Source organism: Macrobrachium nipponense, chromosome 21, assembly GCF_015104395.2.
Source record: "Macrobrachium nipponense isolate FS-2020 chromosome 21, ASM1510439v2, whole genome shotgun sequence".
Lineage (NCBI taxonomy): Eukaryota > Metazoa > Arthropoda > Malacostraca > Decapoda > Palaemonidae > Macrobrachium > Macrobrachium nipponense.
In genome coordinates, this window is record NC_087212.1 from 53,032,341 (window position 1) to 53,049,840 (window position 17,500).

General features: G+C 34.2%; 1 protein-coding gene across 1 annotated transcript in view; it reads left to right on the forward strand.

The window, feature by feature from the left end:
* LOC135197478 (G-protein coupled receptor GRL101-like) overlaps positions 1-17,500 on the forward strand; it is a 367,490-nt gene that overhangs the window by 56,582 nt on the left and 293,408 nt on the right. The window contains exon 5 of the mRNA XM_064224543.1: positions 15,348-15,452. Coding sequence (XP_064080613.1) covers positions 15,348-15,452 — 105 coding nt within the window. The remainder of the gene's footprint in view (positions 1-15,347; positions 15,453-17,500) is intronic.

Genomic DNA, 17,500 nt, shown 5'->3' on the forward strand with positions numbered 1-17,500 from the left:
ATAAGCGGTTTTTCTTTACCGACCCAAAAATCGCAGTTTCTCTCTCTTAATGAAGACGATTACTTTTTTTCCCCCTTTCCTTTCTTTGCCACGTGGAATGGGACCCATTTTTTTCTACTTTCAGCATCTTTATGAGGTGAAAAATCCCCCATAAAATACTGTACATAAGTTGTTAATAATGAGACTCATTATAGCAGAAAGTTTCTAATTTTATATACATGTTTATCTTTAATGTATGAGTTCTAAGCTCTTTTCATAGCTGATAAGTACCCTACCTACTGGGGATTCTTTTGTGGAAGAATGGTATTGTTATGAAAATATATTTCATCTATCTTTAGAACATGGAGTTTTTTCATTGTTTTTTTACAGACGTACATTTATAGTGAAGGAAATTACTTCCATTGCTAAAGCTTTTACTTACTTAATAACAGGTTATTGGAGCCTAGTGATATGATTTTGAATCGATTTGAATGAATTCTGATGAAGCTTGGTTATAAAAAAAATCGTTTCAGTACTTTCTCTGCAGAAACTAGGCCAAATATTCATCTGCCTTCGACAAAAATTGTTATCCGGACAAAGTCACCCAGGTATATTTCATTAAAATTCGCTCAGCCGAGATATTTGTTGAAATACACTATGATGAAAGCGTGCCTTCACAGGACTTAACATTGGAATCGATGTGCCAAACTGAGGTCCCCAAAAGTCCATTTTTGGTGGATGTCAGTGGAGATTTCATGACTGATTTCATTACGGAATTCACAATAGATTTTGTAATCGTATTCAAAGATACTGAATAATAGAAGCCTGTCTTAACTGAGGACAGTTGAGTTATTTATAATTGCAAGGCCTTTGCGGGTGTTGAGAGTGGTCTAGTTATCAATTTATGGTTATTATTTGCACGACTTGCCTTTTTAAAGTTGTTTATGCTAATTTTATCATCATAAGAAAAGGCTCCAAGTTTATGAAGACAAAATGTATAGTGTAACTTATTAAACTAATGAATAAACTTTAGTGATAATGAGTTTGGTATTAGCTATATCACTAGAGAAGGATTATTCTCTTACCTCCTTTTCTCGCATATTGTTTGTTACGATCAAGAACGTAAGTAGGAGTAGGCAAGTAAGAAAAGAAATCCTTTTGGAAAGTTAAACAATGTGGCGTATTGGGAACTATTATGTGCTTTTACAGCATTTTCCACTCTCTCTCTCTCTCTCTCTCTCTCTCTCTCTCTCTCTGTTTCTAGTAGGATGTGTTTTCGTGAAAGGTTTCTCAACCAAAGATATGTACATTAAATTTTATTGAACATTCCCATTTATTACCCAGTCATTTAGTCTCATTATACCTCTCTAAGCTAATTGGTAGAGACTTTTGTTTTTGATATGTTTGTTTGTTTGTTTGCATGGTCTTTTTACGTTGCAAGGAACCAGTGGTTATTCAGCAACGGGACCAACGGCTTTACGTGACTTCTGAACCACGTCCAGAGTGAACTTCTATCACCAGAAATACACATCTCTCGAGAATCGAACCCGCGACCACCGAGGTGAGAAGCAAACACCAAACCAACCACGCCACTGAGGCGCTCTGTTTTTTATATGACCCGATTAGTTTTGAAGAGTACATGTTCATTACTCTGATTTTGAGAGGATGAGTATTCGAAGAGACAGAAACTTTGCTTATATGGGACATAATTGAAGTGTACAGCAAAGATTAAAGTAGATTGCAAAACGTTCAGTAAACACTGTTTATGTTCGGCAACAATGCATTCCTACCCGAGTAAGGATAACAACTGTGCAGATTCCCAAATTCCTTTCTAAGCATATGATAAGATAGTGGCAATAGTTCATTCTGTTTATTGAACAGTCACACGTTTTATTATACCGCATCTGAAACATGATAGTCAATAACCCTTGCAGTCTTATTAATTTAAGTACTGAGAGACATTATATTTTAATTTGTAAATGGAATAGCATAGCATTAACATCAACCTGCCTTTAAAATTAGTCCAAAAGCTATTAGATTATTTTGTTACGTCTTGAATTTTTAATTTATTAAGTGCTATTTATTCAGAGAATTCTTTAGAAACATGTTCCTTAAAAAAAAAATCAAAAATTTTTGCTTCTTGAAATTCAGGAAAATAAATGAACAGGTATCTAGGAAAAGTATGACATTTTCTTGTTTAATTTTCATTTTGCTTTGTGATGCGCAATCAAGTCAACTAGAAGAGTTGACTTGATTAGGACATGCTCAAGTAGGAAACCATGCGACAAAGATTAATTGGACGTGGTCATACACGCACACACATACATAGATAGGTACAGATATATATATATATATATATATATATATATATAATATATATATATATGTATATATATATATATATATATATATCGTTTATATAATTAGTATATATGGATATCTCTGTGTGTGTGTGTACGTGCCTGCATTTTATAAGATTGCTTCCGGCAACGTGAGCTAGGATTAATTTTAAATGGAATTTCTCAATGGCAGTTGTTTCTACCATTTGGTGTTTTTTTCATCCTGCATGGTCAGGAGATAAAGGAATGTAAAAAAGAATGAGATGCGAGTTGCATAAAAATTACTTTCAGGCAGCATGCTTTTCAGTCATGAATCTGGGGTAACAGGAAAGATGCGTATCGAATTTTGGTTACAGTTGAGAATTTTAGCAAATGGTTTATAATATACATTGCTGTATAATTATGTATATATCTTGTGTTGTATAATTACTTATATGTCCTTTTTTTAATTAAGTAACAATGTATCAGATATGTTCCTTATATCTGAAAAAATAAACAGAATTTTGAAAACTAATCTTCGTTATGTCACACATATAAACACAGACATGCATATATAAATATATTATATGTATGTGTGTATATATGCATAAATACTCTCACACGCACACACACAAATATATATATATATATATATATATATATATATATATATATAATATATATATATATATATATATATATATATATATATATATATATATATATATATATATATATATATACAATATAAATAAAGTTTTTTGCCACGAAGGAAAAAATGAAAAAGCGAGATAGCCAAGTACTTTCGGTCCTGTTCGGACCCTTTACTGAGGCAAACTGATTTTACAGAGGACAACATAGTCAAAAGAAGGCTTAATATCCAAACTGACACTACAATATTAGCAATAAGGGCGATTTCACTCTACAGAAAGGAGGAAACACCTGAGGGTAGCCACTTCTTGGGGGACACACACAGTAAACAAGTTATTCTTCCAGAAAACAGTACATTTTGAAAAAAACACGGAAGCATATACAATTTAATATCATGAAATTTACACAAATTTTCCCAAAAAATTATTATTAATGAAAAGACGAAAGAAAATATAAATATATATATATCGAGCAAGAGAAAGAGGGAGAGAGAATATCGAACCAGAGAGAGAGAGAGAGAGAGAGAGAGAGAGAGAGAGAGAGAGAGAGAGAGAGAAATAATAACTATACATGTGGGACTAATTTATTAGTAGTTCATTTATTTTAAGGTCCTTCATAAACATCTTACAAATATATGGGTCCAAATGGTACATTCACAGACTGAGATTTAGGTTGTTTTTATTAGTGATTTGTATAATTGCCGATTCCAGTAAATTTCTTGAAACATAATCATTAGATCTAGCAATTACCGAGGTATCACCCCAATTAATACAATGAGATTTTTCACTAAGATGGATAAACAATGCATTTGAAGTCTGGGCTGTTCTAACTGAATACATATGCTGCTTAATACGTACACATAAATTTTTACTTGACTGACCAACGTAAACGATGGGCAATCTTTACAAGGAATTTTGTAAATGAGGTTGTTATTTGTTACGGGACTATTCTTAATTAGCATATCTTTAATGGTATTGTTATAAGAGAACACTACATTAACATTAAACGATTTAAATATTGATTTTATGGTTTCAAATCCACGAAAGTAAGGTGAGCTAAGTACATTTTTAGGCATATCTTTTTCATTAATAGCAACACTAAAACTTTTTGTGAGCTTTTTGATAACATAAATCAATTAAATGAGGTGGGTAGCAGAGATCGTTTCCTATCTTTTTTATGTATTCTATTTCTTGGTCAAGATATTGTGGACTCGTGATACGCAAAGCGCGTACTAACATAGAAGAAAAAATTGAAATTTTAATATTAAGATGGTGGCCAGAATAAAAATGTACATATGTTAAATTATTTGTGGGTTTTCTATAAATACTGAATTTGCGTTGGAAAGATTCTCTATGTATTAATACATCTAGGAAAGGGATGACATTGTTATTTTCGATTTCAACAGTGAATTTTATGGATGGCACTAAATTATTCAATTTAGACACAGTAAATCATTTACATCGATACCAACAGGTAAGACTACTAAGATATCATTGACATATCGGTACCATTTTAAGGGGACAAGTGTGATATTCGGGAGGTGTTGTCTCTCAAAAAATTCCATATATAAGTTTGACAGGAGAGGTGATACAGGGTTACCCATGGCCATACCAAATATTTGTTGACTCTGTGCTAGAATATTTAAGTAATGAACTTGTACTGCATGAATTGCCTATGTCCGTTAGTCACATAATTTCCTTGATTAAGTTATGTATTTGTTATTGCAGATTTATTTTTAATGGAGAATATTACCAACAAATGTTTGGTATGGCCATGGGTAACCCTTTATCACCTCTCCTTTCAAACTTATATATGGAATTTTTTTAGAGACAACATCTCCCGAATATCACACTTGTCCCCTTAAAATGGTACCGATATGTCAATGATATCTTAGTAGTCTTACCTGTTGGTATCGATGTAAATGATTTACTGTCTAAATTGAATAATTTAGTGCCATCCATAAAATTCACTGTTGAAATCGAAAATAACAATGTCATGCCTTTCCTAGATGTATTAATACATAGAGAATCTTTCCAACGCAAATTCAGTATTTATAGAAAACCCACAAATAATTTAACATATGTACATTTTTATTCTGGCCACCATCTTAATATTAAAATTTCAATTTGTTCTTCTATGTTAGTACGCGCTTTGCGTATCACGAGTCCACAATATCTTGACCAAGAAATAGAATGCATAAAAAAGATATGAAATGATCTCTGCTACCCACCTCATTTAATTGATTTATGTTATCAAAAAGATCACAAAAAGTTTTATAGTGTTGCTATTAATGAAAAAGATATGCCTAAAAATGTACTTAGCTTACCTTACTTTCGTGGATTTGAAACCATAAAATCAATATTTAAATTCGTTTAATGTTATGTAGTGTTCTCTCCTATAACAATACCATTAAAGATATGCTAATTAAGAATAGTCCCGTAACAAATAACAACAACATTTACAAAATTCCTTGTAAGGATTGCCCATCGTTTTACGTTGGTCAGTCAAATAAAAATTTATGTGTACGTATTAAGCAGCATATGTATTCAGTTAGAACAGCCCAGACTTCAAATGCATTGTTTATCCATCTGAGTGAAAAATCTCATTGTATTAATTGGGGTGATGCCTCGGTAATTGCTAGATCTAATGATTATGTTTCAAGAAATTTACTGGAATCGGCAATTATACAAATCACTAATAAAAACAACCTAAATCTTAGTCTGGGAATGTACCATTTGGACCCATATATTTGTAAGATGTTTATGAAGGACCTTAAGATAAATGAACTACTAATAAATTAGTCCCACATGTATATAGTTATTATTTCTCTCTCTCTCTCTCTCTCTCTCTCTCTCTCTCTCTCTCTCTCTCTCTCTCTCTCTCTCTCTCTCTCTCTCTGGTTCGATATTCTCTCTCCCTCTTTCTCTTGCTCGATATATATATTTATATTTTCTTTCGTCTTTTCATTAATAATAATTTTTTGGGAAAATTTGTGTAAATTTCATGATATTAAATTGTATATGCTTCCGTGTTTTTTCAAAATGTACTGTTTTCTGGAAGAATAACTTGTTTACTGTGTGTGTCCCCCAAGAAGTGGCTACCCTCAGGTGTTTCCTCCTTTCTGTAGAGTGAAATCGCCCTTATTGCTAATCTTGTAGTGTCAGTTTGGATATTAAGCCTTCTTTTGACTATGTTGTCCTCTGTAAAATCAGTTTGCCTCAGTAAAGGGTCCGAACAGGACCGAAAGTACTTGGCTATCTCGCTTTTTCATTTTTTCCTGCGTGGCAAAAAACCTTTATTTATACATAGCATCATATTTTATATACTTCGTGATCAAGTTATTCATATATATATATATATATATATATATATATATATATATATATATATGTTGTGACGAAATGGCCAAAGAGTATCTGGGTCTGGGCACCATGAATACATGGGGGGAAGTAGCCAAAGATCTGGGTCTGGACACCATTAATACTTGTTAACCCAAAGTGCCTAGCATCTGGTTACTACACTTGCCATTTGTACTTGTTAGAGCAAGTGACTCTTTTATTTCATCCCTGGGTCTGGAACACCTTTTTTACTTGGGGCACAGTTTAATCACGCACTCTGTTATTGATTACATCACTTCAGCCAGACACCTGACCCTTCATCACAAATACCAAACGACTGAATACTCTAAAGGTAACAGTGATCCCTTATAGAACTTAACAGTCAAGAAAACAATCAGTCTAAGTTCATTAAAATAGATGTGAAGTAATCTTAATTAAAGGACATCACTACTTCAACAATTTTAATTTAAGTATTTCCCTGGTTCTGATTCATTTGAGGAAAACGGTACAATTATACAATTAAAAATTATTCAGACTAATTAAGCAAAATTAAGAGAATGCAAAAACACAATGTATAATATGAAAAGCAAAAAAACTATTGACAGCACAAACATTAAGCATATAAAATGTGCATGTCAAAAGAACAAATCAAAAGAAAAATGCAAAAAAATAATGAATTTATCCAAACAATGTAAAATAAAAACCTCGAAGTACACTTCAAAATATTTGTAAATTACCTTCATATGCAGTTGCAACTTCTCACTCAAAAAGAAAGGCCTGTTACAATAAAAAATAATAATAATAATAACACTATGGTCAGATTCCACAAACAACATATATATTACTAGGAAAGTATACAGAGCTAGTAATATCGGGTGAACAATTTATATGAAAACATGAGTTACATTACGGTAGTGAAACAGTCTCGCGAGAGAGAGAGACAGGCATAACATCCTAACACTCGCAGCAAAGTCTCGGAATGGAATGAATAGTTTTATATGCATAAATATGCGTATCAGAGTGATTGGGTGTGGTTGAGTGTATAATTTCGAGACGTTGTGGATGAATAGGTCCCCTGCGTTTGTCATGGGACCGCTTAGGACGATAAAAATTAACTCAACTCATCTATTTTCAAGGGGTTGGGTAACAGCAATCTCTGCTCGGACAAAGCACTCTCTCTTTGCGCCTCTTACACTACTTTTTTCTCTCTTTGGCTTATGTATGTTTAAAAAATGAAATTTCTCACTACTTAAATATGTTATCTGTAAATGGGAATCTGAACACAAAAATATACATTTCACAATATTATACACAATTTCTAAGGGGAATTAATCATTTTACCAAAATCATAATTGCATTACAAAACTTACATTATAAGAATATATATATATATATATATATGTGTGTGTGTGTGTGTGTGTGTGTGTGTGTGTGTTTGTGTATATATATATATACATGACTGGTAAAAATGTTCTGTAACAACAGAATTCCATCTAATAAAAGGAGCCCTAAAAACACCAAAATGTAGAGAGAAAAGTACTATATTTCAGAGACTGCTGTCCTCTCTCTTCAGGTATATGATGAGAAAAGTTTACAGAAAAGGTGGGGTATTTATTACCAAGAGATTCGTCCACAAGTAGCCAATTTAGGTCACCCCCGCTGATAATCTTCCTTTAATCTTCTTAAGCGTTGGTTGAATGAACACTGCGTCGACGATATCTGATATCCAATTCCCTTTTGAGATGTTCATTACCTGCTTCTCTATTAAGGCCGATTCCATCATTTGACTCTTGTACCGGCAGTTGCTGCTATAAATTACATGTGACATATTCCAGTTTATTCTATGGTTATGTTCATTTATATGGTTGAAAATAGCCGAGTTCTGTTGTCCATACCTAACTGACCGTTTGTGTTGTATTAATCTCTGGGAAGTGATTTACCTGTAAATCCGATGTAAGATTGGTCACAGTCCTGGCATGGGATCTCATATACCCCAGAGTCTTTGGGAGATGTCTTTTGTTGGACGTTAATCAGGGATTTGGCTAAGGTATTTGGGGTAGGTAAATGCAAAAGGGTTGGATTCCAAGGGTGTGAGTTACTCTCTTAATCGTCTCCAGGTGGGGAATTTTTATTTTATTGTTGGGTGTGTCTCTGGTCTTGTCTTTAGGGGGTCGGTAGAAAATTACGTTTGCTTTTTGAATTGCTTTCTCAATTATATGGTCAGGATACTTTAAAGATGAAAGTTGCTTGCGAATTAGTTCAAATTCTTTTTCCAGGAAATCTGGGGAACAAATTCGTAAGGCTCTTAAGAATAGGTTGCTAGCTACACCTGTCTTGATAGTATTGTCATGATAGCTAAAGTAGTGAATATATGAGAGTGAGAACGTTGGTTTTCTGTATATGGTAAATTTGTATTCTGTCGTGTCTCTGATTATTAAAACATCAAGAAAAGGAATTTTGTTGTCTGTTTCCCATTCAACTTTAAATTTGATGCTGGGCACTAATGCGTTTAATTTTGAGAGGAATTCATTAAAATTACCCCACTTATTATCCCAAAATGTTAGTATGTCATCCACGTATCTCATCCACAGCATGTTTTTGGGTTTTATTGCATTTATTACTGTAGTTTCAAAGTATTCCATGTACAGATTGGCTAAAATAGGACTTAAAGGACTACCCATACTACACCCGAATTTTTGCTTGTAGAATGATTCCCCGAATGAAAATACGTTATTAGATGCACATAATTCAACTAACTTTATTATTTTGTCAAGTGCCAAAGGGAAATGATCTGAATAGGGGGATAATTTTTCCCTTAAAAACTGAAGAACGTCCTGTACTGGTACTTTTGTGAATAGGGAGTCTACGTCAAGGCTTAAAAGTTTTATGTTGTGAAGTGGTATATGTGCTTCTCTGAATTTGTGACAAAAGTCTTCCGAATGTTTGATGTGACTGGGAGAAAAAGTGCCTAAAAAAGGAGAAAGGAGGCCAGCTAACCATTTAGAAATTTTTTTTTTTGTAATTGAAAGCTCCGGCGCATGAAACGATGGGTCTGAATGGAAGATTGTCTTTGTGAGTTTTGGGAAGACCATAAAAGTAGGGTAATTTAGGATTAATTACTCCTTCCAATTTATTTTTACATACTTTGTTTTTTAAGGTATTATAAAAGGTATATACAAATTTATATTGACTTTCTTTCATTTTTGAAGTGATTTGTTTCATTTTAGGCATAAAAGGGAGGGCAACTATTTTCTTGTTTTCTTTATTCCATGTACTCTCTACATTCGCTCTGTAAATATTTTTCTAGCTTTGGTTGAGTGCCCTTGTGAACCATTCCGGGTATGCTAATGCATCGAAGCTTTTATCGATGTAATTTATTTCTTGCTCTATCTTGCAAGGGTCACACGTTCTCATTGCCCTAAGAAATAAACCTGTTAGAACCCCTATTTTTATATCATGACTATGAAAAGAGAAGAAATGAATATATGAGTTTGTATGTGTGGGCTTTCTATATGTGCTGAATTCATATCCTGTTTCTTTTCTTTCTATGAGTATGTCTAAAAAGGGCAGTTTATTATTGTTACTTTTCTCTAAAGTGAACTGGATATTGTTATCAAACTTATTGAGCTCATCTAGAAAAGTTTCTATTTTATTTCCATCCCCTTTCAGAATAGCAAAAATATCATCCACGTATCTCCACCATCCTTGCAGTTTTAAGTTAGGGACATTCACATAAACAAGAAAATAGTTGCCCTCCCTTTTATGCCTAAAATGAAACAAATCACTTCAAAAATGAAAGAAAGTCAATATAAATTTGTATATACCTTTGATAATACCTTAAAAAACAAAGTATGTAAAAATAAATTGGAAGGAGAAGACAGTAATACAGATGATGTAGCGGGGGTATACATAATCAATTGCAATAATTGTGGAGACAGATATGTGGGGGAATCAGGTAGGGGAATAAGGACTAGAGTCCAAGAACATAGAAGGGCAGTACAGCTTAACTCTCAGGGGAGTGCTATAGCTAGACATTGTTGGGAAAATGACCATAGGATGGATTAAAAACAGTAGGCTTATATACAAAAGCAACAAAATTAGCCACAGGAGGGTAGTAGAAGGTGCACTTATCAGAGAGATTAAAGTAATTGAAGGAAACAAAGGTTTTACCTCAGAAGATCCCATAAGCCGAGCTTTGATATTAAAAGAAGCTAAGATTGACCCTGCTGACCTGGAGATTAGGTTTCCTGCCCAACAGACTTTCGGTGACCACACCCTTACCACAAGGGTGAATCCTATTGACCATCAGCTCAGGATATCAGAGCGACAAGAGGGGATTGGCAACTCTCAAGAAAACCAGAACAGCCATCGCATAAATAACAGCACAACGAGAAGAAGTTCCAGAAGACTGCTGGGCCTTGACCCAGGCTAACGTCTCTTGAGAATGAGCCACAGAAGGGCCTGAAAGTACTCGAGTGTGGAGTAAAACTAAATGTAAATACTTAGAAGTAAACAAGTTACAAATTGAATTTGTGGGTTTCTTTTTCAATCTTCAGAAGAAAACTGAAAGAAGTTTTTGTTTGGTTCATTATTATTATTATTATTATTATTATTATTATTATTATTATTATTATTATTATTATTATTATTATTATTGTCGTTGCTGTTATTGGCTTCACAGCGATATGAAGTTATTGCAGCTCTGAACTCGAAACGTCTCCGCTAACATGAATTTTGGTCCATGTAAATAGTGTAAGTATGCACTGCCCACGGAAAGTATCCGTCAATGAATTATCAGTGAATATTATCTATGTAGAAATCGCCAGGGAACGAAGTAAAGTTGAGATAATAAGCAAATATACAACTCCTGTATCAGGAATCATGGTTCGCTCCTTTGATCGCGCATTAGAAGGCCTGAATGATGCAGAGCGTATTAGGTATAAAACAATGATTTATCATTTCTTTTGAAAATACTAAGCAGGGAGTGATAAGTGTTGCACAGACTTTTTTCTTCATTTTCTTTGTTAGTAGAAGAGAACACTTATTTGTGTTTTTACAAATGAATTGCTGTACCCTCTTTTAACAATTCATCAACAGAAATTCTAATTCTTGATCATTAATGATAAGTGTAGATATGTTTTCCAAGCTTTGCTGGGAACATTTCAGCTCCAAATGGAAATTAAAACCCAGTCGAGAGTAGATTTTGCTCTGCAGAGCTAACCATCCATGTCATTTTATGGTGAAAAGTACACAGTTTACCTATATATTCATTTATATGTTCTGTTATTTTATTCTAGAATAAGAAGCCAATTCTTATATGCATCAAGAAATATAAAGCAAAGGTCATAACACTTGGTCAAAGTGTACCAGTACCCAACATCTTACTTTAGAACATTAATGCTGTGGTCCATTAGCTCTATTTGAGAAGTTAGTAATTTGATACCCAAGTCTGGTGCGGTTATAGTTTCACCACTCCGGAACCTACCTAAGAAAGTTCGCTTTTGATTTAATTGAGTCAGGCTCCGCTTGGCCCCCCCCCCCCCCCCCCCACCCCCCCCGCTCTCTCCTCTCTCTCTCTCTATCTCTCCTCTCGTCTCTCTCTCTCCTCCTCTCTCTCTCTCTCTCTTTCTCGGGTATACACTTGCGATCAGGAAACGCTGATTAACCGAAAGTTTTCCTCGTGGCAGGCGATTTGAGCTGGCCATAACTATCAGTTTTTTTCAGTAAAGAGCTACAACAAAGGGCAAGTTCGTTCTTAAAGATATCGGTCAGTTATTGGCACAAATTAAAACCTCCGTTTGTTTATGAATTTATCAGTTGCATGTGTGAGTGCTGTTTTTCACTTCGTCAATGACATTAAATTTTGGATGACAACGGTAATATTGCTGTTGAACCATTCAAACTGGCTATGGTGTAGTTCAGAAGTATGTTGATATTATAGAAGTTTTATTTTGTAACCAAATTGTTGAATGATTTCCTTAATTCTGTGATTGAATTGATGCAATTACTGAAATATAGACTCGTTACAAATATATTTTTACTGAGAAAGCCGAGCTGTGCCTCACTTCATTGTTTGTTATTTACTTATCTTACCATGTTATCTTATTTGTCGTCATTTATATAACTTGATTTTCTATCTCCCTCTCATACTTATTCCATACTACTCAGTATTGTTTCTGTACTACCTGCTGTCCGTAATGGGGTTTAAAGTGTGATAAGAGTAATTCCTGTACATTTAATGTCTTCACCTCTTGCTGTGGGTGTGCGAGTTCTAGCTAGATAACAAAGGAACGAGTGGACGGGATTTGTTCAAATTGTTAATTTCAGTCTCACGAATTATTATTTCTGCCCTTAGGTAGTCTGGCGATAATCACTGAAACCTACATGCTGGGAAAATTTGGCTGTTCCGAAGTACAGCCCACATATGCTTCCCAAGAGTTGGTCCAGTGAGATTATTTTCATTGTTCCACTCCGTGATCGAAAATGGGTGAAAAGTGTGTTACTTCCCTCATCGTTTTATATAAAACTTATGGTTATTCTGAATTTGAGATTTTCTTAGTTTCATTCTCTCCCTTCTCTCGTTGTAGTAATTCCCCTTAGAACGGAACTCCTGCTGTTTCTTTCGGTGTTTTTATAGAAATGTAAGATTCTTTATTTACCAAAACAGTATTTGCGATCCACAAAGAATATCTGATGTCCCCTGCAATAATGACAGAAGTACGTACGGCGGTAAATGACAAACTTTTGAAATCAAGAGAGGCAGCTTCCACAAAAAAAAAAAAAAAAAAAAAAAAAAAAAAAAAAAAAAAAAAAAAAAAAAAAAAAAAAAAGTTTCTTATATTTTTATCATTTTCATTTACTTAAAATATACCTTGAATAATATGTTACGATGACAGTGACAACAATGTGCATTTCCCATGTATTTTATTTTATATTTCTTATTTCGTTTATACGCTCCCTGTCCCACAGGATGACAATAATATTTGCAATACATTTATTTTCTTTAGTATTACTTAAACATTTTTCGACGTTTTATCCCTTTGAAGAACTATCATGATGGCACTGATAACTGGGACCATTCTTTACAATAATAATATCAGCAAGAATCAAGAACAACGTTAGTGAACCGAGAGAAGCCGTCGGAGCAGCAAAAGGAGTCGAATGAACGACATCCAATACCAAGAAGCAAGGGAGTGGGCATTCCGATCTTCCCAAACGTGCGCTGGAATAGCCTGAAACATGAAACGCCTCGCTTTTGTTAGCACCAGCTGCGACCCGAAACCGTTAGTAAGTAGACGGGGTTACTCAATAGTTAATGAGTTTCTTTTAAAGCAACAGGCAAGCTTTCGCCATTATTTCGAAAGGTGTCTCCTTTCCTGATTAGGGGGACATTGGTGGTTTTTATCCCCATTGTTAATTCATTTGTGCTCTGAAGGAATTAAAATTCATGACGCTTCTCGTGAACGAAATTGTACGCTGTATGTTTGCACATTGATCATTTGGTAACTGGGTGCGTGAGTGCAATTTCTGTTTTTCCACCAATGCAATGGTGGGATTTTTCGGTCACTCGAAAACTCTCTCTTGAAATGAATGAAACTATGACTATCGTGAATTGGCACGTTCATTGTCTCTCCTCGCCGATAATTGAGAGGGTCTTAAATTACGCCGAGATAACGGCCAGAAACGCTGGTATTTTTAAGAAATTATTTTCTATTAATCCATTCTTTCAGTTTTTATTAAATTGTTACCAGGTAGTATCTTTGATACATGTCTGCGGACCTTCAGTTGATAATGATAAACTAATGAACTCAACTCGGACACTATATGTACATATATGTACTATGTGTGTATATATAGATTATATATGTATATATATATATATATATATATATATATATATATATACACATACATATATAATGTAGAATCTACTGGTCAGTTTTACCAGATACAGATGAAATTCTAATAGCCATAATGCCCCCTTAACTTCTTGAATTCTTTACTCTTTTTTTGGATACGCTTGTCACTACAAAGCTTGAAGATCCAAGTTCAAAGTAATATTTTGAAGATATTGTGATGTCCGGTACCGGGAAACGGACATCACAATTTCTTTCAAATATTTCTTTGAACTTGGATCTTCAGGCTTTGTAGTGACGAGCGTATCAAAAAAAAAAACTAAAGAATTCGAGAAGATAAGAGGGCATTGTGGCTATTAGAATTTTATATATATATATATATATATATATATATATATATATATATATATATATATATATGTATATATATAACTAATTTTATTGTTCAACACTAAACCAGGTATCCTTCATAGGGTTTGGTATCCATAAAAAAGACGATGATCGAGTGCTCCCACACTGGTACTCACTCCTGATGGTGGGTGCGTCCTTAGTCCGGAATATATACATAATATTTATTTTAACCTCTCACACATACCCATGTAAGCAAAATATAAGATAACTGGAAAACAACGTATACTTCGGTTACGTTCTGCAAGATACTCTGTGAATAATTTGCTTGGAAAGTTGCTGTTATGATGCCAGCTTTGTAACTTGTTTGGGCCTCATGCGCTGGAGCAGCCCGTAGTAAATTACACCAGACAATAAACAGGATCGATTTATACACTACTAGTAATTATTGGATGTTCGTTCAATTAGCCCGTATCTATTAACCGAACCTATGGAGGGTAGGTTCTGGGAGAATCTTATGGGTTTGATCGCTAATTATCCTCGACACTAACTACTAACTACTCGTGTAATGTCGGACCCATATTCACGATATATGTATATAAATATATATATATATATTATCTATATAATATATATATAATATAATATACACATATAATGAGAGAGAGAGAGAGAGAGAGCCCTTGATATTAAAGTCGGTATTTTTTTTTTTACTTACAGGGCCCACATTCACGATATATATATATATATATATATATATATATATATATATATATATATATATATATATACACACACATATAATGAGAGAGAGAGCCCTTGATATTAAAGTCGGTATTATTTTTTTTTACTTACAGGTTGCTTACCCAACGAGTTCCAGTGTGATGAGACATGTATAGACCTCGTTCATCGTTGCGATATGGTTATGGATTGTCCAGACGGTGCTGATGAAAGAAACTGCGGTAAGTGTTTGAGAGCAGGAAAATTGAGATCCTCTTAGATTTTGCTTTTGCTATAGCTCACTACAACTGTAGATCATCGTTATTCAAAGACTTTACAGTTCTAGTTGCCTATGTTTTCTCTCCTTTGTTATCATATATATGAAAGCCATTCAAGTTCTTATTCGTCTGCACAACTCTGATGAAGCAATGCCTATTTTGTTCAGTGCAACGGAGTGTTCTATCATGGCCTCAAAAGATGAAAATTTTGAGGTGTGAGAGGATATTTCCCTTTATTATTATTATTATTATTATTATTATTATTATTATTATTATTATTATTATTATTATTATTATATCAGATCACATTTAAATCAAGCAAAACAGAAACCCACAGAGCAGAATATCCATGAATGAAATAATGACAATTTGCAACAAGAATAGAAATTTACTCAATTACAGGTAAATAATAACAAAATTAGAAAGGCAAATGAGGGAGAGTAGATTTATGCGCTCATATAGATAACTGTAAATGTACGTTTTTTCAAGAAGAACTAAATTCTCCCAGAAGGCGTTTATCATCAACGCCCAAGAGTAGGTTATTTTAGTAAAGGGCAGAGAAAGACCTGCCCAGTGTTGCATATCTGGGAGATATTTGGTTTTATATCTCTCCATAATGCTATTCTGTTTTAGCATCTCCCTGTTTGTCTAAATAATTACTATTTCAAGTCTTATTCTTATGGAGAATGAGGCTTCGAAAGGTGCATCCCATTTGGTTTTAAGCAAGAATTTTGAGATAGAGATGTTAGATCTATTTCCTTATCCTTGGCTGCGATGCACCTCAGTCGACCTTCTACTAGGTATGTAACCCTCTGGTTAGGTCCATATATATATACTAGCAATTTATCAATCCTTACTAAAAGCATATTCATCTCCTGCTTCATGTAAGTAACTCGCTAGTGTTTTTTAACTATTATGTATGATAAATTCGTAAAGGAACTAAGTCTACGGACATAACCAGCGCCGTTTCATGGGGTAACTAGCTCCGTTTTAGGGAATCCCTTCTCACCCCCACCCCCTTGGGAGGGATTGGGCGGGAGGTAGGATGAAACCCCATTATAAACCGTCTTAGGGGTCCCCACTATAATCCGGCCAAATTTCATGCCCATTGGACCAGCCGTTTGGCTGTGATTGAATAACAGACATAACTTCTAGTATAATATATATATATATATATATATATATATATATATATATATATATATATATATATATATATATTCTAGAAGCATACACTTTTCTCCCTTTTAGAGGGATTTGTGCCATAGGGATAAGACCCTCTGGTTCCCAGCCCTTTCCTCTACTACAGTTACTTTGGCCCTCATTTGCAGCTAGATCAACTGGTGTTCTAAGGGCCAAATAGAGCCAATGTCGAAGGGAAACGGGTCCATTGTTTGAATGAGCACACTTACGCACTATATATATATATATATATATATATATATATATATATATATATATATATATGTATAAAGACAAAATACGCGAAGGAAAGAGAAACGATGGAGGTCTGAGAGGCCTTTCGACCTCTTGTCCTCTCCTTAGCATACTGAGTAAATTACAGGAAATCGAAAGGCATTGTAGAACTACATCGTTTCCCTTTCCTTCGTGGATATTGTCTTTATTTATATATTCATCAATATTCCATATTTTCGTGATTCAGTTATATAATCACACACACACACATAATTGACCCAACCCATGCGCGAGTCCGTTGAAAGATAAAAACAAGTAAAAAGAGTTCCGAACTTTCTTTGGCCCAATTAATTTTCCTATCCGGTGGTGGCCACAGCCAAAACCCTTAAAACTCTTAGCTGTGGCCCATGAAAGTCAGCCACGATCCGGTGGTGGCCTGTGTTGTTGCTATCTGTAGCGCTGTCTGACTAAATTTAGCCTTAAGTAAAATCAAGTCAAATAAAAAGTACTGAGACTAGAGGGCTGCAGTTTGGTGCGTTTGATGATTGGAGAGTGGATGATGGACATTCCAATTTGCAGCCCTCTAGCCTCAGTAG